The sequence below is a fragment of the Chlorocebus sabaeus genome, chromosome 10 (assembly GCF_047675955.1).
Source record: "Chlorocebus sabaeus isolate Y175 chromosome 10, mChlSab1.0.hap1, whole genome shotgun sequence".
NCBI classification, from domain to species: Eukaryota; Metazoa; Chordata; class Mammalia; order Primates; family Cercopithecidae; genus Chlorocebus; species Chlorocebus sabaeus.
Window position 1 is genome coordinate 39,782,134 of NC_132913.1, and position 27,600 is coordinate 39,809,733.

General features: G+C 39.5%; 1 protein-coding gene across 1 annotated transcript in view; it reads left to right on the forward strand.

Annotated features, from left to right (window-relative positions):
• Positions 1 to 27,600, forward strand: part of FMNL2 (formin like 2) — a 314,952-nt gene that overhangs the window by 164,009 nt on the left and 123,343 nt on the right. Inside the window, 1 exon segment of the mRNA XM_007964975.3 lies at positions 22,952 to 23,035. Within this exon segment, the coding sequence (XP_007963166.1) occupies positions 22,952 to 23,035 (84 nt within the window).

The following is a 27,600-nucleotide window of genomic DNA, read 5'->3' on the forward strand; positions in this document are numbered from 1 at the left end:
GCATTTTAACATAGAAGAACCAAGTGTTAATAAAGAACTTTTCTTTCTTCTCCAGGAGCTTGGTCAGCTATGTTTTCTGTTAAGTCTGATTGAGGAGTCAAAGTCCCAGTGGAAAGGTGTTGATGCAAAGGCAGATTCTAGAGGATCAATATTTCGAACCTCCTTTTAAGCTCATCTGACTTCACAGCTAAAAAGCTGTTGAGGCTTCAGAAAAAGGAAAGGCACAAAAGAATGAATGAATCAGAATTTGCCTGGACGCGATGTTCCTGATGATGGTCAAAAGTCCTGAGAGTTCCAGCCTTGAGGCCTGGCTCCCCTCTCTCTGCAGGCCTCTGGCTGGTTGCTTTTGGAGGAAGCTGAGTGTTTGGGTTGTTGTGATTCCTGATATTGGGGATTTCATATAACACAGCTCTGGAAGGTCTTGTACTCATGACTATTAGTTATTTGAGGCCACCTAAAATCTAAATCAAAGAAATGGCTAGAATGGAGAGAAGTGAAAAAGGTCCTGATTTGTGAAACAATTTCTCGACTTTGTTATAGGTCACTCAAGGCTTAGTGTAGGCTTTTTTCAAGGTATGTGTCTCTTAGGACTGAATCGGTTCCAAGCTGTATGTGAAAGCTTGTGTGTAAATAGGTTTCTGCTGGCAGATGGTTGGCAGGCTCAACCATCAGCCTTCCAGACTTGGGATTCTAACAAAATTCTATTCTGTGGCACAAGCCTAGAATAAGTATGATCCATATAAATACATTCATTTATGCACATATTAGCAGAACACTGAGTTCTTGTTTTTTTGTGATTTTGATGATCTGGTGCTTTTGGTTTTCCTAATACTGGTTCATGGAGAAATAAGTTGTACTGTGTTGGCTAAAACCCGACTCTGGATGCTCTACAGAATTCTTCTGAGTTTCTTTCTCATGTTCCTCTATCGTGGAGGAAGTCTGTCTGCTTTCTCTTTTGCAGTCGGGAGATAGAGCATTGACCCCTGAAGCAATGTTGCGTTTACTTTATGAGAGCTCACCCTTGGATGTTAATGAAAGCAGAAGAGTGAATTAGTGCTGACTTCAGAGCAGGACAACTTGGGTGGGGGAATCTCTGAAGAGAACATGTTGTTATAGGCAACACCCGGGGAAAAATGACAAATCACGATAAGAATCATTGGATAATTCTGCCCCACCCAAGAGAGCAGGAGGGTGAGAACTAAATCATCCTCTGAAATACACTTAGATTAAGAAATCAGTCTGATGTTCATTTCCTAACATTCATCAGAAAGAAAAACAGGACTGATCCCAGGCAAAATTTATTGGTGGGAAAAATGTCGTGTTCTATCTCCTTCTCTCTGCTTAGCTCCCCAGCACCTGGTTAATTAATACTCTGCCATCTACCCCCTCAGAACCTTTTTCTTAGAACCACCTGAGATTCGTTCATCTACAGAATCAACAGCTGTCAACCACGGCAAATAGATCCCCTGCCCTCTACCATACCCCAGTATCCTAACAGTACCTTAAAATGAGCATCAAGCTGGGCGTGGTGGCTCACGCCTGTAATCCTAGCACTTTGGGAGGTCGAGGCTGGTGGATCCCCTGAGGTCAGGAGTTCTAGACCAGCCTGGCCAACATGGCGAAACCCCATCTCTACTAAAAATACAAAAATTAGCCAGATGTGGTGACAGGTGCCTGTAATCCCAGCTACTCGGGATGCTGAGGCAGGGGAATCACTTGAACCCCAGTGGGGCAGAGGTTGCAGTGAACCGAGATCACGCCACTTCACTCTAGCCTGGGTGAAACTCCATCTCAAAACAACCAACCAACCAAAAAAAAAAAAAAAAAAAAAAACGGGCATCAAAAGTCAGATGTGTACAGTAGTCAGTTAGGTCTCTTAAATTGGTAAAATCTGCCTGGGTTTGAGACAAAAGGGAGTGGTGGAACCTTGGCAAGCCTGAGAGTAAAGTCTCTGACCGAGGCAGGCGCCACTCGGCTTTAGCCCATACTGGCAAGGCAGGCCGGGGCTGTGAGGCCTTCCAAATTTTCATGAGAAGATGAAAATTTTGATTCTTCTATGAAATCTTTCACATTTTTCATGATGGTTTTAAATGTTTTACAGGCAGTAAAAACAACTCTTTGTGCCCTTATGCCCTGAAATCAAACCATGTGGGCCAGTAATTCCCAAATAGAGTCCTTGACCTAATATGCTTTTCTTAAAGCTAAATGTATTTAAGGATTATCTTTCTATTTTGATATTTCTGTCCTTGCTGTATTGTTAATGTAAGAATGTAATTGCTTTTCTAAAGTGATTCGGGGATAGGGTGAGCTTTTAGGACGACCTTCGCAAAAGGGAACTCAGAAAATGTATCTGACTCTTCTAAAAGACGTAACTTAAAAACATAATTCTTTATGTACTGATACTGAGAGCTCCCGATGGATGGGTTGATGGAAATGCTAATGAAGGCTCTATTGAATTTTTAAATTTATCTTCAACGAGCAGCCGGTTCAGAGGCTCCAAACTCAACTGGCCAGCTTGCCCTGATGCTGAAAAGCAAAATCCCCAGGCTATCCAGGGTTTTGAGTGAGAGGGTCTCAGGAATATTTACACAGAAGGGAGCAAAGAGCCTGACTGTCTTCCTGGCTTTAACAAGTAAAGATATTCTGTTTCCCTCTGTGTAAACTTGCCCGACTTTTTAATTTTTTAAATTTTGAGAAATCGATTGCCAAGACTCCATTTAGAAGGAAGACGACGATGAGAATGAATCTTGTGAATATCCGTACTGTACTGTTTCTCTAATGGGGTCCTGTGTACCCCCTGTGATTTAGATATTGGCAGAAGGTCCAGTGTACACTTTGAATGTGATCCAAACATTCCAGTTCTTTTAAATTTCATAAGTTATAGTTTCCTGAAAGAGAAACTGTAACTGCATAGTAGCAAGTATGGAAAGGAACCTAGTTTTCACTGTTGTGCCCCTTCATTGAACAGTTGCTTTGAGTAGTTTTTAAATCAAAAGCAAGAAAATGTTGATGCCTTAACTTTTTAACCCCTTGTTCTTCATACTAGTCTATAGGTTAAATTCTTCTTGTGGAGTAAACACTTGGGTTATTTCGAGTGAGGCGACAACAGTGAGAATTTTGTTTGAGGAGATGCTTATCTGATTCTGTCTCCCTATTCAAATATAGGATTGATTGTTTTCATCCTTGGAGCACCCACTGGGTACAACTCTGTTGGAAACCTTAATGGTGAAAGCAGCGTCTATTCATTGAATTCTTTTTAATATGTCAGAAACTGTGCTTTGTGAAACACAGGTTATAACATTTATTTTTCACAATGGTCTATGAGAGAAGAATACAAGAGGGATGGTCTCCAAGATAGGAAAAAATACTGCCTTTGGGCCGGGTGTGGTGGCTCATGCCTTTAATTCCAGCACTTTGAGAGGCCAAGGCGGGTGGATCACCTGAAGTCAGGAATCTGAGACCAGCCTGGCCAAAATGGTGAAACCCCATCTCTACTAAAAATATAAAAATTAGCCGGGTGTGATGGCAGGCATCTGTAGTGTCAGCTACTCAGGAGGCCGAGGCACGAGAATTGCTTAAACCTGGGAGGCAGAGGTTGCAGTGAGCCAGGGTGGCGCCACTGCACTCCAGCCTGGGCAACAGAGGAAGACTCTGACTCAAAAAAAACCAAAAAACCCAAAAGCAACAAAAGAAATGCCACCTTTATTTCATTGTGAGGAGAGTGGGAGAGGAAGGTAGAGAAGTGTGGGTTTGTGAGTTTAGTAGCAGGAAAGGGAGAGAGTTCTGGTATAAGGGGGTTTATTTTCTTCATGAGATACAAGGGGTGAGGCTACATTGAGAGAAGGGGGTGAGGAGAGGGTATGGAGGTTGGAGGTTGGAGGAGATTGTAAATTGTTGACCAGAAGAAGGTAGATGTTCCCTGGGCAGTGTTGAGGGTCGATATTTTCTGGACAAGTGATAGTTGTTGCTCTGTGGTTGACTCATCTGCCTGTTGCATGGCACTCTCTGCAGTCTCAGGTGCTTCTGTATCAGGAGGGACAAGATGGTATTAAAGAGGAATTACTCATGACCCTTGTTCAATATGGCGAGGCAGACTTTATTTAGGACCATCTTGATAGGTGTAGGGACCACTGCAATGGGATTTTTGCAGTGAGGGAGAGAGATTGAGCTCAATTCTGAGCAGAGCATGGACAAATAGGAATTTATAGCCAAGGAGTGGCGTGGAGGTCAGTGGATGGAAAACTACTAGGAGGAAACATCAGGACTGTGGGAGTGAAGTAGGGGAAGAAAGGGAGAGAATTCTGGCTAAAGTGATCCTGACCTATTACAGGATTCTTGCTGAAGGCAGGCCAGGGTGATCAGATACCATCTGGGGAATGGGAGCGGATGAGGAACCCAGTTAGCTAGTAGGGGTGATTAGACATAGAAGGTGGGGAATTCTGGCTAAACTGACTTAGCAGAGTTCTTGCCAAAACCAGATTTTGTAAGGAAGTGTATACATGGATGTAGGAGAATGTACAGGAGCCTAAAGTCTGGTCAAGGAAAAAAATCTTTATCACTGGGAAGTGAGTTTGTCTAGGTTTGGGGGTGTGTTGGGGGCTGTGCTGAAAAGACAGCTAGAGGAGCAAGAAACACTGGTGCAAGATCAAGAACATTATTTACCTGGGCCATGGATTCTAAGCTGGGTAAGGAGGGAACTGCAGAAAAGAGTGAGCTGACGGGAGTTCTTTACTAAGAGTCAGACAAATTTGGGGAAGGTATTGCAGTGGGAAAAAAATTGTTAGGACAAGAGCCAGGATGTTCTCTCACAACTGCATTTCTACCCTTGCTTCGGATGGGGGAACTGTTTACACATTCCACAGTGGAGAACAATCCAGCCAGGCATGGTGGCACACGCTTGTAATCTCTGCACTTTGGGAGGCCGAGGTGGGGAAGTCACTTGAGGTCAGGAGTTTGAGACCAGCCTGGTCAACATTACGAATTCCGTTCTCTACTAAAAATATAAAAATTAACCGGTGTGGTGGCACGCGCCTGTAGTCACAGCTACTCAGGAGGCTGAGGCATGAGAATTGCTTGAACATGGGAGACGGAGGCTGCAGTGAGCCAAGATCGTGCCACTGCACTCCAGCCTGGGCAACAGAGCGAGACTCCATCTCAACAATAACAAAAGAACAATCAGTATGTCCTTTGCTAAGATGCCTCCTACCCACATGCAGGGCGGCTTTTTTTTTGTTTGTTTGAGATGGAGTCTTGCTCTGTCACCCAGGCCGATCTCAGCTCACTGCAACCTCTGCCTCCCGGGTTCAAGAGATTCTCCTGTCTCAGCCTCCTGAGTAGCTGGGATTACAGGCATGCACCACCATGCCTGGCTAATTTTTTTATTTTTCGTAGAGACGGGGTTTCACCACGTTGGTCAGGCTGGTCTCGAATCCCTGACCTTGTGATCCGCCTGCTTCGGCCTCCCAAAGTGCTGGGATTACAGACATGAGCCACCGCACTCAGCCATAGGGAGGCTTCTTAAAAACCTATCTAGTATCTCTCCGTAGCTGTATCTCATTGTGTGTGTGTGTTTTAATACATTCATGCTCAAAATTTGGAGAAATGAGTAAGTGGGTTGTTTACTGAATGTAAGCCGCTATCTCTCAGGCACTGAGGCACTTGTTTATCAGCAGACCTAAGAAATTATGTACATACGGATCTCTTCTCAAGGCTTGTAAGAGATGTAGGTTCCTGGGCTCAGATCTCAGAAGTCCTGAATCATTACTGCTAGGCGGGGGCTTAGGAATGTGCGTGTCTGTGTATTAATACTCTGAAGACATGCAGAGTTCTAGAAGGTGAATGCTATCATTCACTTTCATCTTAGGCCTTAAGTGTAGAAAATACTGACGTGTAAGGAAAAAGCAAAGGTGAAACCGGCAAGTTAATTTTGTCTTGAAATGCCATCACATTTAAAGCACAGTTCTTCAGAAATCAAGTCAGAGGGGTATTGCATGGTATTTCCCTCTATTTATCTAAAGTTATTTGTAGTATTTCTGTCCTGTATATGTTATGAAAAGTCACACAGGAGTATGCTCATTCGTTGAGAGTCTACATTTACTAAGTCAGAAGATCTTTTTTTTTTTTTTTTAAATCCTGAAGCATGAGAGATTTTGTGAGAAAGAAAATCTTTGCACCTTCCATTTTGAGAGAGAGGAACAGTAGAGAGTCAAGTGTGAAAACTAGTCAGCCACTGGGTTTCTGGGGAAGAAAAAATATAGTGTTAATGAGTAAGAAGCGTTGTTTTGTATGAAGAAAGATATTAAAATTTATCTAAAGACAGTTTGGGATTTACAGGGAAAAAAATGGATAGAATTAGAAAACATTCCAACTGTGACTATTTTAAAATGAAATATTAAATTTGTTACAGTTGAACAAAGGAGAATTTGAAGTTAATGAATTGCTTTGCTTGTAATATTTTCTTTATTCATTTCTTCTTATTTCTTTAAATAAGGAAAGCCAAGTCATTACTTGGCTTACTATTACAAGTTATCAACAACTTAGTAAAATGTGCATGAAATCTGTAAGGTACAGAGCCTAATTCATCAGTAGCTTTGGCAGCCAGACATGCTGATTCACTGTCTGCCCACTGTGACTTCAGAGTCACAGGACTGTGGGTTAGAAGAAGGATACTAAGGGTCATCTGGTTCCAGCCGTGCCTTCGAGTGTCTGATAATGAGTTATTTAAAAAACTGAAACCCAGAATCAACTTCTCATTCTTGCTTAGCTAGTAATACAAGCAGACATTCATACCTTGATTTCTTCAACATGTAATTGGCTTGTAAATCAGGGCGGCCATATAATTAATCATCTAGATTGGAGTACTGTTAGAGTGAAAGGGGGCATTGTTAATAGTTATGCCAGGACAACAGGCGTTTTAGAGTTATACTCTATCACAAAACTAAGTTCTAGCAAATGATTTTGAAACCGTGTTTAGTCTGAAAGATTTCTTCAGAAGTTACATGTGAAAAAAACTTACCTAGATTGAAGTTTATTTACCAAGCTAACTAGGGTACTGCGTACTATGTGATACCCTGTTTACATGGAACCCCTGGGGAAATATCTCGTTTTTATGATAAACATTTCTTTAGTTGAAAAATTGGTACATTTGTTTCTCAAATCAATGTTGGCCAACTGTTTTAATAATTTCTCATATGCAGCTTAAGATTAAAATTCTTTATAGAGGGCCTTTTGTTTTAGAATATGGTCTTTCCCTGGTATCTATGGAGGATTGATTCTGGGACCCTCCTCCCCCATGGATACCAAAATCAATGAATGCTCAAGTCCCTGATAGAATGTATTTGCCTAAAACCTATGCACATCCTCCCATCTAGATGACCTATAATACCTAATATAGTATAAATGTTATGTAAATGGTTGTTAACTATATTGTTTAGGGAATAGTGGCCAGAAGTCTGTATGTGTTCAGTACAGATGCTTCTTTTTTTTTCAAATATTTTTGATCCATGGTTGGTTGAATCCATGGATGTGGAACCCATGGACACAGAAAATGTACTGTGCTGCCAGAAAGTAGTAATATCAGGTGTGATGGGAGGGGAGGTAGATAGTATCTAGACTAGAAGTTTCCAGACCTTTTCAGTCATAGCATCTTTAGTATCTCAATAATTTTCATAGTGCCTCCTAGACCAAAAGAAAAACCTAACCATTCCATTTATTAAGTACTTACGTCTAAACAACTATTTATGTCCTACTAATTTAGTGGCTGTTTGAGAAAATATTACATATAAACTGTGAGGAAAAAACTTTCATTTTATTCTTTTAAAAGCATAATTACTTACAAATATGCATGCAGCTATAGGACACTGCACAGCTTTCACATGTTGAATTCAGATTGTACACGCATTTCATTTCCTGTTCAGTTTTCATTTTCTCCTATTACTTGCTTTTATCACAGCAACTGCTAAAACAACAGTTTTGCAAAGGTAAGATGTGATGGAAAGGAAATGTTGCATGACTCAGGGTAGAAACTGTGACCTACCTTAGGCTAGTGGCTTGTGCCGTATCTGATTTTGAGTCTTGTTGCTTCCTTTGGAAATAATCCCATAGCTTCCTTCCAGTTCACTGTAGTGCTTGGGGGTGCCTTGACACTCAATTTGGGAACCACAGGTCTAGACATTTCTATTTAGTTCATTATTTGGCTGTTAGCTAAACATCCATTGTATTTATGGCACCAGAAATTTTTATGTGTGTGTGAGAAGCTCTCAAATCCATTATGTTAAAAAAAACTAAGATGCTCCAACACTTTACTCCTCCCTTTTTTGAATTAGGTTGTATCATATTCTGGTAATGAATAGCTAAAGTTTATTGAACACTTATGTCAGGCACTGAGCTTGATGAAACACTTTGCATGTGTTCTCTCATGTTCTTTTTGATTTTCATAACAATCCTACTGTATAAAGCTTCTTCTATCAGGCTCTATCAGTATTTCTGGAGTAGATACTGTCCTTGTTTTACAGATGAGGAAACTAAAGTTCAAGTAAATTAGGTGACTTGCCTATGAACATTGAGCAGGTAGTTTCAGTTCTGTGATATAAACTTAATTTTTTAAATTTTACTTGAAGACTAGAATCTTTGTCTACAGCCACAGCCTTTTCTGTAGACACTGTGCTACCATCCATGTGTCTGCTACTGTTTCGAGAGGTACTTTTTGTGTTTCATGGTGGTCCTAAGAGGAGGTCTTTTTGTTCTCATTTTCAAATAGAAACACCGAGACTCAGAAATTTAGTTACTTGCTGGAATGAACAGCTAGTAATTGGAATTTGAACCCAGGTCTGAGTAATTCCAAAGGTTGTAATTGTAATTTATCCTAATGACCAGAAGACATTTTCTAAAATTCTGGAGTTATTTCAGAGTCATTAAAGAAAGATTAAGTTGAGATAATGTGGCTTTTGTGTTAATATATTTTGATAAATCATATTCATTTAGAAATCATGCATGGTATGTGTGGCACCTCTCTATTAAACAGCATGCCTGTTGCCCAGCCATGTGCAATAACAGAGAATATATTGTGCTTATCATTTATAAATATATGTATAGAAGAGAGAGAGAATGAATGGACCTATTTGTCAGTGGACAGCTGACTGGGATGGAACACTATAGCAATGCTGAAATGACAGACCCCTGAGATAGGATGGTGTGTGGAGGATCAGGTTTTAAAGGCTTGTTTAGGAAGGTGAGTAAGTGCTAAGTAGTTTCTCAAGTTGAAAATTAGGAATCTCTTGATCCTGTCACTTCTCTTTAAAACCTAATAATCAAACAGGGATTCGCCTGCACTTGGAGTTGCATTTCCCTCTGGAAGAAGACAGATCTAAATCAGAGGTATGCTTCAAGTTGGCAAACACTTTGGGTGGGAAGCAACATGAGGTACTGGATGAAGTGTGTTGCATTAGCCCTGGGCACGTTAGGACTTCAGGTGTAATTTGCAGAAGGATAGATTGGTTCATGTGAGTTAGCTATGGTTCATCTCTTGAATGAGGGGGGTGGAGTTGTTATAGAATGTAAGAACGCAAAGATTGAATGGTCAATGTGGTATTTTGGCATTCTTCCAAATCCTTGTAGCTCTCTTGGAGAAGCATAACACTGCTTTGTAGGAAAGAGAAAAGTGTTTACATCCAGAACATATTGAGTGGGTGTACTGAGTTCAGCAGCCAGGGTCGTGTCCCCCAGGCCTACTGTTGTGGTTTACCCAACTGAGATGCACAGAGGGTCAATACAGTCAGATTTCTGCACCCTGCCACCCCCCTGCCCATTTTCATCTCTGTCTTGCTTGCATGCTTTCTTTTTCCTTTTTCTTGCCCACAACCAAGTCCAGCACTTAAAATGGAACAGTGCACACCTAGGGCCTGCTTCCCAGAAATTCTTTGTAAATGTACGTTTGCGCCCACCCTGGAAAAAGGTTTCTTCTTATTGCCTTGCTTGATACATGCAGTGCAAATGTCACCATGTGTCCTTGTTTTAGGGTGAAACCAGACCATACACTTGGGTAGCACTTTACACCTAGAATGTACCACTGTGGTGTGAGAATATAAAACCAGTCATAACTCAGATGACATGGATTTTATTTCACCTGAACCTTTTTATCTCCAAATAGACAAACATTGAAAACCTTATGCCCCAACAAGAAAGAGATACTTCTTACTGAGGTATCTAAGGGTACCTGTTTATAATGTGATTTAGCTCAGCCATATTTAATAATCTATTATTTAATGTCATAGTTGTTGTGCATTGCATATATAAATTCTAAATTTCCATGTACCACACATCAGAATTAATTTTATTATGGGATTTTTTTTTTTGTTCAACTCATAGCTGTTAGTGTATTGTGTATCTGTCTATGTTCTGAGTATTATAGAAGGCATCAAAATATGCCAGAGAACTTGCCTTCTCATTGGATAAAAAGTGTACACATGTGAAATGGCAAACAATAGGGTTACATTTGGTCCCTTGAACAAATGCTATTAGAGATAATACAAAGAAAAAGTGACCCCAAACATGGTATATAGAAGACTCAGGTCTTGGGTTGAGATGTAGGTTTGGTGGAGAGAAGATGGGTGGGGATGGTAGGAGAGGCAGGTCAGGTCTAGGCCTGGAGTATAAGAGAAGGCATATCTGGACTCTGGACCTCTTTTCTTTTCTCTTTTCTCTTTTCTCTCTCCTCTCCTCTTTTCTCCCCTCCCCTCCCCTTCCCTTCCCTCCCCTCCCCTCCCCTCTCCTCCCCTCTCCTCCCCTCTCCTTTTTTTGAACAGGATCTGTCTGTGTTGCCCAGACTGGAGTGCAGTGGTACAATCATGAGTCAGTGCAGCCTCGAGCCCCTAGCTCAAGTGATCCTCCTGCCCCAGCCCCCTGAGTAGCTGGGACTATAAGCACATGCAGTCACACCTGGCTAATTTAAAAAGTTTCTTTTTGTAGAGATGGGATCTCAGTATGTTGCCGAGGCTGGTCTCCAACTCCTGGGCTCAAATGATCCTCCCACCTTAGCCTCCCAAAGTAGTGGGATTACAGGCATAAGCCATGAGGCTCAGCCTTTCTGGAGCTTTTAAATATATATTTTTAACTTTACAGAGTTGAAGTAAACTCTGTTAGTATTTGTATAATATTTAACATCCATGTACAAATAGATAATGACTAAATTTGACACTTGCTTTTCTGGTCCTAATTACTTATTTGTTTAAAAGGAGATTAAAGATCTTGGAGGGGAATGCCTTTTGTTCATTGAAATGCAGCTTGTGTGGCTGAGCAGAATTCTGTTAGACAATAATTATGCATCATCTGAATGCAAGATACTTTATTGGGGTACTATGGCTGTAAAGAAGACTAACAAATTCTTTTCCCTTCCAGGGACTTGGAGTTTTGTAAGGATAGAAAGAGAAATCAGTAAAATAGAATGTGGTTGGTGGTCCCCTCAGAAAGATCTTGATGTTGTTGAGTTGCCCTTAATGTCAGTTGTTTTGGGAATTCTTCTATTTTTATGACATCTTAAGGAGTTTAACAGTTTAAAAAATTAAATATGGAAGTGTTCCCTTAGACATTATACTTGTTGGTTGTTGGTATTGACCATAAAAATACCAGCAACATTAAAGTATTACTTTAATATCAGGATATTGTACACACAGATGCAAACATTTACTTCATGGTCTTTTCCACTACCATGAGGGGTAAGAGCCAAAAGCTAAGTAGCAGGCTAAAGGAGTGCAAAAGAGGAGAAAACTAAGAGCAGAAAATTTAATCCACTTGTCATACACCGGAAGGCCTGCCACGCAAGACTTTCCAGCTTTCCTGCCTGTCTTGACCGGGCTTGTCTGGAGAGAGACTGTGGGTTTCTGGAAACGAGACCATCAAGGCTGATAAACACGTGTTGTAGTGAAACCTTAAGTTGTCTCAGTGTTACTGTGTGTTTGGATAGTACAGTGCTTTGCTTCAGAACATGGCTCCTTCATGAGCTGATAGTTTTATTTTTTAAATTTTTTGGTAATTTAATCTTAGGACATCATAACTTCAGGTATCTGAGTCTCTGTTTTTAATTCCTTTATGTATATACCTCATTGCAGAAATGTGGGGTCCTCTGTTTAAGTGTATGATCAACATTTTGAGGAACCACCACACTGATTTCCATAGTAGGTGTACCATTTTATATTCCCAATAACAATAAACAAGGGTACCAGTTTTTCCAAATCCCTGCCAACACTTATTCCGCCCCACCTTTTACAATTATTCTTTCACTTTTAAGGACCCTGTGATTATACTGGTTCCCACCAAGGTAATCAAGGATAATCTTCCCTTCGCAAGGTTCTTAATCATTTCTGCAAATCACATTTTTAATATATAAGGAATATTCACAGGTTCCTGGGATAGAGATGAGGAAATCTTTGGGGGCCATTATTCTGCGTATAACAGCAAGTCTACCTTTGAAGTTGCAGCTGTTTGCAAATGAGGAGCCATGAATTTGAGGCTATAACTTTTGATCATGGTTATGGCAAAAATACTCATTTTTAAGACAAAAGCATAATCTTTCTTTTGTTATTTCAGAAGATGTGACCTTAGTTGAACATAAACTAAAACTCTTTTCCTCCTTTGGTGATCCTCATCATAAGATTGAATAGTATGAGGCTGTAACCTGGGCCAAGCTTGAGTATGGAATCCAGGTTCAGTAGTCATTTCCAGAGTGACTGCTGTGAAAGAGGAGAGGGAGACTAGCGATCATCTTAATGTCCTGAGAAGGGAATTACAGATATGGGAAAAGGGCTGGGGGAGAGTGAAGCCAGGATTTCAGGGCAGTGGGACAGGTGAAATGATATACTGCTTCAGATCAGCAGGTGATACAGATTGCAGTCTCATGGCTTTCTTGTGGTGGAATCTTGATATCTAATATGTTACAATTTGAGTTTAACATCTTCAGTTATCAAAATGATTTTACTCTTCAGATCTTATCACATAGAAAGTTGACATTAAACAGTAGAATAAGAACACTTTCTCTGGATTTCAATGCATTTTGGTCTGTGCCAGCAATCCTAGTACCTTAATATATTTGGCCTGATGTTGTCTAATGATTGCCCACGAAGGAGTTTTCTAGCATCTCAAGTGTGGCCTCTTGTGTAACTCCCTCATTCAGCACACAAATGTGTGACTGCAGACACAACTCCTGGCATAGCAGTTAGCAGACAGTAGATGAGGAGTTCTTTGAACTCCAGAACATGTCAGGGAATCAGACAGCAGACCTCTAATGAAAATCAGATATGAAGTTTGAAAAAAATTGCATGAGTGATTCTTTCCAGTATTCTGTTTGTGTTTAAATGCAATAAGAACCTGTATTTCAGGGGCTGGCACTTTGGCCAGAGGAGGGATGTGTGGTTTTGGCATCTATTAGATGTTGAATCACTCAGCCAATGATACGGGGAGTAGTAGGAAGATGGGAGGCAGGAGAGCTTGTCCTTGACTGCTATAGCTGCACCCTTTTGTTCTGTGGACAAGATTGGCTCTCCCACCTAGCTTGGTCTCTACTGATGATAATCTGGCCTTGCAATTGAATAAATACTATAAACATAAATATGTACATAATGAACTTCCTTTTTAATGAACTCCTGTTTATTTCCATTTAAAAAGGATGGCAACAGTGTGACAACTTTAAAACAGTAGATAATTCACATGAGATTTGGGGAATTCATTTTTGTCTGTTAGGTTGTGTTTACTGGTTTAAAAAATGGATAATTTTCTAGAGGTTCATAAATTAACAAAATGGGTTGTTTTATGTGGATGGAGCCCAAAATCAAGGAGCAATGAAGACAGTGGAAGTGCTGGCACTTTTGGTATAAGAAAACTATAGTCAGGAAAAGATGGAGGTGCATTAAAGTAGCAAATTTCAAGTGTGCCAACTACTTTACATGCATTATCTGATTTATCTTCTCAAATTTATGTATGTGTATTCACACACGTGCACAAACACCCCCCAACAGATGGAAGTGATCCTTCTTTCATGATAAAAGAGAAGTAATAGCAGATATGTTGGCCTGAGTTCTGTTTAACAGCTTTATTGAGATATAATGGATACATAAAAATGGTATATATTAAACTGCATAACCTGATGTATTGATATGCAGTTTTGTGTTGCTTAACAATGGAGACAGGTTCTGAGAAATGCGTCATTAGGCAATTTCATCGTTGTGTGAACACCATAGAGAAATGATCACCGCAGAGAGACATGATCATGACAATCAAGCTAATTAATATATCCATCATCTCTCAAGGTTTTCATTTCCTCCTTCCTCCTTTTTTAGTGTGTGTGGTGAGGACTTAAGATTTACCCTCTTAGCAAATCTTAAGTATACAATACAGTGTTGTTAACTAGAGTCACCATGCTATATATTAGATCTTCAGAATTTATTCATCCTGCCTGACTGAAACTTGACCAGCATCTCTTCATGTCCCCCTGGGCCTGAAGTCTTTGCTCTGCCATTGGTAATAAACAGTTCTATAAATTTGGACAAATGACTAAAAAGTCTGTTCGGTCACCTATGAAAGACAGAACAGAACGAATGTATCACAAGCTTCTCTTCTAGCTCTGTACTTTTTGATTATAAAAAACTTATGGAGGGGTCATAAGAAAGCAAGCCTTCTAAGAAAATAGACTACCTAAGATTGTGATTGAGAGATTAGAGGTATGTCTCATTACCACAGGTTCTCCAGAAAGGACAGCTTTCTAGTCAGCTTTTATTTCCGAGATGTTACTAGATTAGGGAGAGCCTAATTTCTCCATTTGTGAGCTTCACTGGCTACGGTGGTGATATTAATACCCTCAGTGATTCAATAAAAATAACAGTGACAATGAAAAATGACTGACTGGTGATTCACTTTGGGGAACTACTTGGCTGGCTGCCTGAGACCTGTGCCAGGAAAGAAGCTGAATAGATTTTAGCAGCATCCTCTAGGCTAGGAAGATAATAAAATTTAGGATGCCAGGTAGTTGTTTGGACCATGAATATAGGTCATGGAAGGAAATGGCTTTTAGGTGAGAGGAATGGATGGGCAGGTCATGTGCTGAATTTGCAGCAGGGTAGCTACCCTGCTGAGGCCCTCAGCTGCTGCAATTTTCAAGTGAACTCAGGAGAATTGTTACATTACTTAGTTCCAAGTGACTTAACTTGATGTCCCAATAATGGTATAAGGAAAAATGTCAATGTAGGAAGAGTTAACAGAGCAGGAGGAATCATTTACCTCATTTGATTTAAGCACCCCTTAAAGACTTACTTTTCCTAGATATTTCTTTGGCCAATGACTTCTCACTGCCGTAGAGTAAGTTTGAAATTCTCTGGTTTGGTGTCCACACAAACTTGGTCTCACACTACCCACTCCTTACCTCCTGGTTTATTCTGTGTGATGCACAGCCCTTTGCCTTCTCTTGTGTTCATGCCTTTGTTCATATCTTTCCTTTTACCTAAAATAATGAGAATAATATGAATAATATCATTTAACATACTGAGTACTTTCCGTGTACGTACTTTTGTACTATTTTATAGTAATGCTCCCATATCCGTGGGGGATACTTGTCAAGACCCTCAGTGGATATTTGAAATCTTATATAGTACTGAACCTAATATATACTATTGTTTTTCCTATATATACATACCTATGATAAAGTTTAATTTATAAATTGGGCACATTGAGAAATTAGCAATAAGTAATCATAAAATAGGACTGTTGTAACAATATACTATAATAAAAGTTTATGTGAATGTGTTCTCTCTCTGTCTCACAAAATATCTTACTGTTCTCCACTAACCTATTTTGGGACCATGGTTGAACTCAGGGGACTGAAATAGCAAAATAACAGAAGACAAAATCGTAGATGTGGGTGAGGCTACTGTACATGCATTATCAAATTTAATTTTGCCCAAACTCTATGATGCATGTAGTAACATTGCCACCATCCTCATCACCATCATGATGCTCATCACTACCACGGTGATCATTTCCATCTCACAAGTGAGGAAGCTGAGATTTAGTATAAATAACTTAACTGAGAGGACACTCTAAATGAGTAGTAGAGTCATGATTGCAGCCCAGGTGGCCCATCTCCAAGGCCCAAACACTGGAAACCATATTGTGCCATTTAATGCCATTCTTTACCATCCTCCCCACACATCCAGGCTCAATGCTTAGTATTTTCTACTTTCCATAACAAAAAGTAATGGCTCCTTCTCTGAGGTTCTGTTGTATTATTTGATATGCTCTGTTTTATATTTGTGTATTCATCTTCTTTCCTTCTGCTTCACTGATGCCTCATCAAAGCCTGAGTTTAACATGTATTTGTATTCTCACCTTGATTTGTTATTTGACAATTTATTAAGTATATATTGATTTGACACCATACTTTGCTATCTGTATTCAGCCCAGTCAGTTTTTTGGCTCTAGTTTATATTTTTCAACATCTTAGAATACGTCTATTAAAATGCCAGTATCTTATATGAAAACATTAATATCATGCATTTCCACCTTCACTTTTCATGCTAATGACTTTGTCTGGTTATTTAAGTGGAATTGTGGGATTGCTTAGTTCAGACAAGTCATATTTTAGAAACACTGTAGTTTAAATGTCATGGAAGGGGGATGATCATACAGACCTCTATTCTGAGTGCTGGCTTTGCCGCCTACCTCATGCGTGGAGGAATTACTTAACCTCCTTGTCCTCCGATTTCCTTCTCTGTTAAATGGAAGAGATAATACCTCCTTGTCAGGATTATAAGACAGACTAAATTGGATAATGCATGCAAAGAGCCTAAGTGCCTGAGACATATCAGTCCATCAAATATGGTACATCTTGTTGTTTTTGACCCTTGATTTCAATTCTGATCTTCAGTTTTGAATTACATTTACTGGCTTCTTCAACTGTGGGGTGTTTAATAATTTGATTTGCTTTAGGATTCAAATAGTGTGGTTTAAGATCGCCAGTAAATAGTAGAGTCAGGATTAGAATCTAGCTAGTCTAATTCCAGAGCCCGACTAGTAAAAACTAATAAATTAGTAAATCCTTGCTTATACTGCCTTATTAGAATTCATTGTGCTGCCCAACCATCCAGTTGCAATCCATCCCATTTCCTTTTTTGTAGCAACAAGTAATGGCTCTGGGGAAGGGGACATGGGGAGTTGTTGTTTGATGGGTATAAAGTTTGTTTTGCAAAATGGAAAAGTTCTAGAGATCTGTTGCACAACAATGTTAATATAGTTATAAACACTAAAGTATAAACTTAAAAATGGTTATGAGGGTAAATTTTATATTACATGTTTTCTACAATAACTGAAAATTTCTTTTTTAAAGTAATGACTCCTTTTGAGTTCCTGTAAACTTTTGTATCTCTATTATTTAAGAGGTCTAAAAGATTGTCTAAGACATTTATTTTGTGACATGATTTTCCCTGCTTCCATAAGAAGCACTACTTGCAAAGTCCGTGTTTTTTCTCTCTAAGCAAGTGGTTATATAGAAGAGTTCCTGTTATAAAATCTGGTGACTGAATGCTTGTGAGTTTTAATTTAGCGACTCTAAGGACAGAGATATATTACATAAGGCGTGTTTCATACTGTTCACTTTCCCTCCTGTGTGTCTCCATATCACTGTGGGTTTCTAAGTATGAGCCTTGAGGATATTTGGGTAAAAGAAGGATTTTACAAGTTTGCATTTTACCATGAAATCAGGTCAGGAGCTGATATCAGAAAATTCTGTATTGCTACCACATAGATCTATTTGGTTGTGAATGATTTGGGCACCATCCTTCTGTTCTGTGTTGTGTATGATAATCTGTGGGTGTAACTTGAGATGTATAGGCTACCACAGATTCTTCTTCACCATAATTGCTTTCTTTATAAGGTACTCAGGAATTTTGGCATATTCTATTTTTCTTTATTTTGTAGTTATAATTTCTATTTTCAAAAGGTTCTGAGGTGGAAAACACACTTAAAGACAAATTAAGATTGTATAGTTACAGATAAAACCAGAGTAGAGACCATACATGTAACTACCACTTGGAATAGATACCAGTCTGAATCAACTGGCAACAAAACAAAGTTCAGATTCATGGTTTATTATATGTGGCAGAAGACGCTCATTTTTCTTTTCAGGAAAATGTTGCTAGAATTGAAGGTTTTTTTTCCCCCATGAATTTTTTTTTGGAAAATAATAAGCAACAGATATTATCATGGAATGATGTTTTACAAGAAACCGAAATGCTGTTCAGTGTGTAGACATTGTTAATAGCTAAAGTATAAATCCAGATTCATTAAGGATATTTGCAGGCTGGGCAGTATGGCTGAGTTTGTTTGCTCTTCAGTATTTAACAACACGTTTAATGCCTACTGTTTGCCGTTCTGTGCCATACATTGGTGATTAAGAAGAACAACAAAAATTGTTCTTGAAGTACTCAGTCCAGTGGGAAATTTAGGTAAGCAAACAGATTGTTAGGGTGCAGTGTATTAGGTGTTATATTAGAGACATGTAAACAGTGCTGTTAGAGCCCAATGAGAGGGTATGTCTTCCTGGAGTAGTTGGGGGAAGGTTCTAATGATAAATGACATTTGAATTGATTCTTAAAGTTTGCCAGGTTGAGAGTGGAAAGAAAGGAACATTTTTTACAGAAATAATGCTCTTGGATGATCTAATTTATTTTAGCTAGGAACTTGTACAATCTAGAAAAATGATAATTAACATGCACTGAACTTTTCAATTCAAATATCATATGTCTTCCATCGACCTTTGGCAATACTTGCAGGCAGTTACTTCGTGATTAAATTGTCTCAGATGCCTACACTGTGGATATTGTGGTATATGGTCAAAGCCCAGGAAATATGTTGGATGAAACAATGGATGAAAGGAAGTAAAGGAGAGCCCTATGTCACAGATATCACTAAGTGTGGGTGAGGCAGAGTTGTCACCATTTTAGGAAAACTTGGAAATTGATTGATATTTTCAGCCAAATAGATGGGCAGTCCATTTTTATAAAGGTAGCAAAGGGACCTGGAGATAGCGCCAATATTTTCCTCACAAAGTAACTTGGACTCATGAATTACTTGCTCAAACATTTAGCTTGGACTCCAGAGTCTTGCCCTGTACAGCACAAGAGGAATGAGTTCCCTTGAAGGAAGTTTCAAAGCAGTTATTACCAGCTAATCACAACATCCCTGAACTTTAACCAGACCTCTGTAGAGTGTCTGATTTTAAATAGAACTGCTTCCTCGTGGTCCTTATGGAATTACTAAGCTGTACAATGTATGTCTGAGTAGCTTGACTCATGGAAGGGGTTATTTTAGATGCTTGGTGAATGATTACCCAGTGGAGTTTTAGTTTGGATGTATTGATATTACACTGCTACTTCTGACAATAACTAATCATGCTCAGAAAGACTACTTAAGTCTCTTGTTCAGAGATTCAGACCTTTGTTTTGACCTCTCCAGAATCATGTATCTACCTGCCCGCTTGAGAGTTCTCTTGGTTATCTCATAGCTATGTCAGACCTAAAACAGTCAACATTTATAAATCTTATTCTTCACCAACTCCTCCAGATTTATTTTGCCTTTTGTTATGTGCCCCTCTTATTAACTGTACCCGCATTCACTTAGTGACCCAACCTTAGAAACAAGGTACAAATCCTCCCCAGCCCTTAAGTCTAACCAATCAGTTTCATTTCATATTTCCGACATTTGTCCACCTTTCTTCATTCAAACATGCCATCGACCCCATCTAAGCTGCCATCATTCACTTGAACTGCTTAGTTCTGGCCTCGTACTGGCTCCCTGCTTTTGCTGTTTCTAATCCGTTCTCTGCATAGCACCTATTGTTATCTTTGAAAAACAACTTCATTATGTTATTTATCTGCTTGAAAGCCTTCAGTGGCTTCCCGTGGCACTTTAGATACAATAAAATATGTTGACCCTGGCCTGCATGTCTAGGCATGATATGACTTTGACTCACGTTTCCAACTTCATCTTTTTCTCATTCCTTCTCTTTTACTTTCTCTCTGGCTCTTCTGACTTTTTTCAGTTCCTTAAATGTGGAGAGCTAATTCCTGCCTTTGAGGCTCCCCTTGTTCACTGTGCCCTCTGCCTGGCCAGTCCTTCTCATTTATTGGGACTCATTTGTTACTTTTTCCTGAGAGGTTTTTCCAGACTGTCTAATCTAAGACTACCCTCTGATAACCTTTCTCAAGCCTTACCAGAGTTTAAAAAGCTTTGTTTGTTTCATATGTGTCTCCTGACCATAACACAGTGCTCTCTGGGGACCGTGTCTGTTTGGATTCCCACCGTGCCACCCAGCATGTTGCACAGGGCTTGTACCGGGGCAGTGCTCCATAAACATTTGTTGAACGAAATACTATTTAATCAAAATAAGAGTTATCTGGAAGGGGCATCTTGCCTTTCTCTTTGCAGAAAACGACAGAGCCTGTGTGTAATTCCTGTGGCGATGTTTGCCAAGTGCTTCCACAGGAATGTCCAGTAGAGTACTAATAGAAGGTCATAAGCTATTGCCATTTTGCTCTCCTGCAAAAAAAGCTTGGTAGCATCTTCAGAGTTTGTCTTTGGGAGCCTAACAGACTAGGTTTAGGTCCTGTCTTTGTTCCTGTAAAGCTGTGCAACCTTGAGCAAGTTAACCAAATTCTCCCAGGTCTATTTCCCTATATATTAAATGGAGAAGATTTTATCTATCCCACATGCTTATTATGAGTATTAACTGAGATTACGTATGCAAAGTGCTGAATGTAGTGCTTGGCACCTTGTAAGAGTTCAGGCATTCTTTTTCTTATTCCCTTTATATCTCGAGATTAATGAGGACTCAAGAGGAAAAGAACTCATTTAACTTATAATCTTATTGTTCTTACTTAATGCGTAATCATACTTGGGGCACTAACGTGAAGGTCAACACAAATTTAAGAGGAAAACCTCCTTCTCTGGAGTGCAAATAAGCAATAATGGACTGACCATTTACCAGTAAATAACATTAGACTTCCTCAGAAAGATACATATGAAATTCGCCTTTGCCTTATCCCAGGAGTTATTTTTTAACATTGTCAAATTGTAATAACTAATAATTACAAATAGATTTTTTCCATTGTAGTTCAAGTAGATATTCTATGAAGATAGGCCATATGAAAACATTTTCCCATATTAGATGTTTCTATATCTAAGAAGCGTTGGCAGTACCATTGAAAACTAAAAGTCCAAAGTTCTTCAAAGTAATTGTCAACTTTGGGGGGTGGGCGATTAAAATATTAAATATTTTAGGCTGGGCACAGTGGCTCCTGCCTGTAATCCCAGCACTTTGGGAGGCTGAGGCAGGCAGATCACCTGCAGTCAGGAGTTCAAGACCAGCTTGGCCAACATGGTGAAACCCCGTCCCTATTAAGAATACAAAAATTAGCCAGACATGGTGATGAGCTCCTGTAATCCCAGCTACTTGGGAGACTGAGGCAGGAGAATCACTTGAACCCGGGAAGCAGGGTGAACCGAGATTGTGCCATTGCACTCCAGCCTGGGCAACAGGAGCGAAATCCCATCTCATAAATAAATAAATAAATAAATAAATAAATAAATAAATAAATATTTTAAAGACAGGTTATTGTAAAATCTGATGGATTAGACTCAAATAGGTGGCAGATATACTTAAGGCATACCAATCTAGATGTTAGATTGAGTTTAAGGGAAAATGCTTGGGTTAATTTATCATAATCAATGGTTGATTCTCTATCTTTAAGCCAGGACAACACACTCACCTTTGCCTCTATTAAACTTGTTTCACCCTAAAACATGAGACAACAGCCATAACCAGGGGAATTGTTTCTCCCTAAGCCAAGTCTTTCAGAGAGCTTGGAGCTTGCGCATTGAAAATTCAAGACCTTTGCATTTGTCTGCTTGAATATTGACCCAGATAAGGGACCACATTGTCTATTTAGGGATAGGTATGACAGTGTTGATGCCAGGGGATAGACAGGATGATAAATAGATGTAATGCTTTAATCGACTACTTAGCTCAGTTGTTTAGCACATGAGAACTTTGGGGAGGCCAAAAGATTAGATCTGAATTCTTTCTGAGGCTCTCTTACTCTGCCATGGTCTTTTGCCAAAGACCTTACCTTGCATCCAAACCTAGTATCTTAAAAACGTGTATGCTTGGTCATTTGGGACATTAGATTCATGACATGTGAAAGTACCCAGAAAAAATCTGTGACCAGCACTACAGAAGGTGTGCTGTGTTAAGAAGGGGGTTTATATGAGTGCTGATGTCTGGACATCTCATTTGGCTCATGATTAATTTCCTACTGCAAACTTACCTTCATAAACCAATATAAGCTAAACTGAGAATTGTGGTTATAAATGTTGACATAAATGTTAACATATATCCTCAAGAATACTGTCATCTCACAAAAGGGACAAAGAATAGTTGCGTCATTGTCTTTTTTTGTTGTTGTTCTTTTCCTTGTAGTTGTTTATCAAAGTTGAGTATAATTTGAATCTGTCAGTGGTTCTGGTCATTGAGTTCTCTTTTGAGTGTTTTCTCTTTTGTGTCTGGTGGGGCTACAGTGCTTTACAAAGAAATTGGATACCTTCTGAACTTTTTGTTAAGTAGAAAGGGAGTCTGCCAAAGAGACAAGGCATCACCTTTGCTAAAATGCAAGTCTGATTGTTTAAAGCAGATCATCTCACATGTCCCAACATAGAACTTCAGAGTTTCCCGTCTCTCATCCAACCAATTTGATGTTTAAGTGATTTCTGTGGGTGTTTTGTTTTAATCAGATACTAGGAATTGAGAGAAAGTAATGAAAAAACCATAGTGGTATTAATTGGTCAGCCTGCAAGTTACCAATTTGGAAGCCTGCTATGGAATGTGACATCTTTTCTCCTCTTTTTTTTTTTTTAATAGAATGCTATGAACCTACCTCCTGACAAAGCCAGGTTACTGCGGCAGTATGACAATGAGAAAAAATGGGAACTGATTTGTGATCAGGTAAGAAACAGTGACTCTTTCTTTCTTCCTTTCTTTCCTTTCTTTCCTTCCTTTCCTTCCTTTCTTTCCTTTCCTTCCTTTCCTTCCCTTCCTTCCCTTCCTTCCCTTCCTTCCCTTCCTTCCCTTCCTTCCCTTCCTTCCCTTCCTTCCTTCCTTCCTTCCTTTTTTTGAGACGGAAGTCTCGCTCTGTCACCCAGGCTGGAGTGCAGTGGCCGGATCTCAGCTCACTGCAAGCTCCGCCTCCCGGGTTCACGCCATTCTCCTGCCTCAGCCTCCCGAGTAGCTGGGACTACAGGCGCCCGCCACCTCGCCCGGCTAGTTTTTTGTATTTTTTAGTAGAGACGGGATTTCACCGTGTTAGCCACGATGGTCTCGATCTCCTGACCTTGTGATCCGCCGGTCTCGGCCTCCCAAAGTGCTGGGATTACAGGCTTGAGCCACCGCGCCCGGCCAGAAACAGTGACACTTTCTTTTATGAAAAAAGTAATGAAAGAAGAGATCCAGTGTGAATTTTATGGTATGACAGTTATATCATGATTGAAAAACAAGATATTTGCTTCTGCAACAGAGATAGGAAAAAAAAGAGAACTTCAGAGAAATAATGATATGTTTGTGTGGATCTTCTTTGGATCCCAGTTTGAATAAGCTAATTATTAAAAAGACTTCTTGAGAAAATTGGGAATATTTGATTAGTGACTGAGATGATTCCAAGAAATTATTGTTGATTTTGTTTGATCGTAAAGTACATAGAATAATACTGGGCACATAGCAGGTGCCTCTAAACTTGAGTGGCTGCCTCTGTTGCTGCTTGAAGGGCCCAGATATTAAATATTGTGACCGTTGTTGTTTTTATTTTCAACTTGTGCTCAAAAGATTCAGGGAAAGTTATATCAAATTGATATGGTTTGGCTGTGTCCCCACCCAAATCTCATCTTGAATTCCCATATGTTATGAGAGGAACCCGGTAGGAGGTAATTGAATTATGGGGGCAGTAATTGAATTATTTCCCATGCTGCTGTTCTCATGATAGTGAGTAGGTCTCATGAGATCTGATGGTTATCGTAAGGGGGAGTTTTCCTGCACGAGCTCTTTTCTCTTGTCTGCCTCCATGAGACATGCCTTTCACCTTCCGCCATGATTGTGAGGCTTCCCCAGCCACATGGAACTGTGAGTTCTCCGTTAAATATCTTCCCTTTGTAAATTGCTCAGTCTCAGGTATGTCTTTATCAGCAGTGCAAAAACAGATTAATACACAAATATATCCTTATCTGTTATCCAAACATACTTTATGGTTTGAATAGCAGTTGTATGATGCTGTCAGAAAAAGCTTCAGCTATACATTTCCAGTGTAAAAATATTAATGCAAATCTTATTTGTGAAGGCTTAAAATGATGACTCTGGGGTGGTGTTGATATCTAACATACAGGAAACCCCTGGACCCCAGTGCTGTGTGCACACAAATATTGATTTTACTTCTTGGATACAAATACTAATTTTACTGCTTCTTAAGCATGTAACATGGATATAGTATATGTTAGGATATATGTTACAGGAAAGGTACACAAAGATAACATTAAAGAAATTGATTTCCAAAAGAAACTATATGAATATGTGTGTGAGGACCTATGGAGAAATTATTTCAGGTTTCAGTTCCATGAAAAATTACCATATGGACATGGTGAATCATGGAACTGGTCATTGTTTTCCTTGGTTGCTAAGATTCTCTGAGCCAGATTTGTGGCCTGAGCCACAAATTTGGTATAAATGGTCATAAGAGACCATTTATACCGACTACATAGTACTTCAGTGACATGTCTTTTACCAGCCTCATCCATGGCTTTATCTAAGTATTCCTGCCTGCATTTTCCCTCCACACTGATTTCCTCACTGAAAAAAAAAACTCATATGAAGTTGTAAACATTTGTAAATTATCATTTTGAACAAGATAAATATAAATATGTCAGCATTACTGGTGAACAAAGATTATTCCTGCATTGATAACTAAACTGAAATGTTCTCTATGCTATAGGCATTGTACAAATTGGTGCACTGAACCTTTTCTGCTTCTTTCTAAGGAAGCAAATACAGAGTGTCACAATAAATGCTTTCTCATGACCTGACTTTATCATGAAGTGGCAGTTCATTATTTAATTTGGGGCATCAGCTTTTTCATACTTCTATATGATTCCATTAATCTATCACTTGGTTTTGTAAGTATTTAAGTGTATCTCCCTCAAGAGTAAGTTCCCTTAGGATATGGGCCTCTAACAACTTGCTTAGTGCTTGAAAACATGCTTATTGAAAACATGTTGAATGAAGGAAATAATAGCTAATATGGAAGACAGTGGAGAGGAAGCTTGCATTATTGGCAGAGAAGGCAGAAGGGAGAAAGCAGTTAAAAGAGGTGGCCTGGAAGACTAAGCAGAAGTTTACTGTTCCCATATCCTTCTCACCTTCCTCTACCTGTCAGTGTGGTTTGTTTTTGGTAAAGGAAAAGCAATTCACTGCTCATTTCTTGGAATTATTTTAAAGAGAGAAGGATGCCATTTTTAAATGTAATAATTCAGTGGTCCTAAATACATTCATATTGAAGATAAACATTTCTTAATATGACAGATGCTGTTAGGAATAGAGAATAAATTCCAGAAATTCTGTCCGAAATTTAGCCAAATTAAGATTAAATCCCAAAGAGCTTTCTATAGTAACAATATTGCAGAAATGCCTCTTCGTCCTTTCCTGGCTCATTGTATGAATATAAAGATGACCTGAGCTTCTAGTGGGTCTCAAAGGTTAAGGTAAAATGGGAGACATGTCTAACTAATTCTGAAGGGAGTGGAGCTATGGAAGCCACAGAAGAGAGACATCTCTGCTGGATTTTGGGTGCAGTGAGGTGTATCCCAGCATACCCATTTCTGTTTTATGGTAGGTGAACAGAGTTCCCATGATGACATTATGAATTTAAGGACTCTTTGGGGACACAGAGGCAAATTTTGTAGTGTGAGCATAGAAAACTGGAAATGTCAGGTTCCTTTGATAACTGCAAATAAAACCCCTGAAGCTACTTAGCTGTAAGAGCTCTTTCAGTGGTATTTCCACTTACAGAAAGAGAGAAAGCCCCTTAATCTCACTTGCGCCTCAATTTTTGGTACAGACCCTGTGCTGCATGTTTTGGTTTTGGAGCTTTCGCCATTTCCCGCAAGTTTAGAGCTCTTAGCACAGTGGGTACTATGGATAAATGCTGGTTTGGGGGTTTAGAGATCCTGGATGAGTTTAGACCTTTAGATCATTTATATCTGGAAGGGTTGTTAGAGACCATTTATCCCAAGCCACTCTGACTTGACTTTTTCTATTGAAAAAGTTCACACATGCTTGTCCAAGAAAGCATGTGGAGGAGCATGTGGAGTGAAGTGCAAGTCCCTTCACCTTTCCTATCTGTTCCCCAAGCCCCTTATTTTATAGATGATGAAACTGAGGCTCATAGAGCCTAAACGACTAGGCCAATGCTGGGGTCACCCAGATAGTGAAACAAGAACATCTATTTCCAAACTCTACTCACCAGCTTTTTCATTTGTTGCCTGTTATCCCAGGGATCTGGAAACAAGCCCTTGAAGCAAAAATTATAGTAGGTAAGGGTTTCTCACCAAGGTTTTGTGTGTGGCTGCTGAAGTGATTTAGGGAGCGCCTATAGAGCTTACAGGTTGTGGGTTCATAACTTTACCTCTGCTGGATGATCAAGTGGAAGTGGTTAGTCAAAGATTTCAGGACATTGGAGATGACTAATGCGGATGGGTGTAGATCCCACCAACATATAATCCAGTCCCGAAGCTGTTAGAGGTGCCATCCCTAAGCTGGGTTATAAAACCTTCCTTCGGTGTTTGCTGGTACTGAGGGTGTGATTAGTTATTTTCTGTGGTGATTTGGCATGGGTGGACCTTGCCTCCTGATGGCTGGCTGTTGCTTGGCATAGTATCCTTGGGGAAGGGACCAAGGGAAGGGTGAGACATGGAAAATCTCCCCTTTCTTTACTTGTATAAAGTGATGGGGAGAAGCAGATTAAAAAACAAAACAAAAGATGAGCATGAAGAGGTAGTAGGAAATTGTAGCCACTTAGACTCAGCTTCCTGTGATAAGCGTTTCAGGGAGGTCAGACTGCATCTCTCCAGGCTTGGCGTGGGTCCTGATCTACGGAAGGGGAAGCCAGAGCTGAGTCAGGCCAGTGGCGCTAAGAAACCTCATTACTCCCATTGTGAGAGGTGATCTCTTGTCTTTTTCAACACAGCTGACCCATACCATATACATGTATTTAATCATTAAGAATATAATTATTTTTGAAACCCTTTACTTGTGGTGTAATACTATTTCTTTAAAAAAGAAAAGCGGGTTTCTTACTGGAGAACTTGCCTCAATATTTAAGCCAGTTTGCCATTGGAATTAAATTTCCTAAAAAATTAAAGAGCAAATATATCTCCATGGTTTTTAGTGTTGGTTATTATTATTATTTTTTAATGTTCATGTTTTTGTGAGCCAGTTAAAGCTCTTCCCTGCCTAGTAAGCAAATACTACAT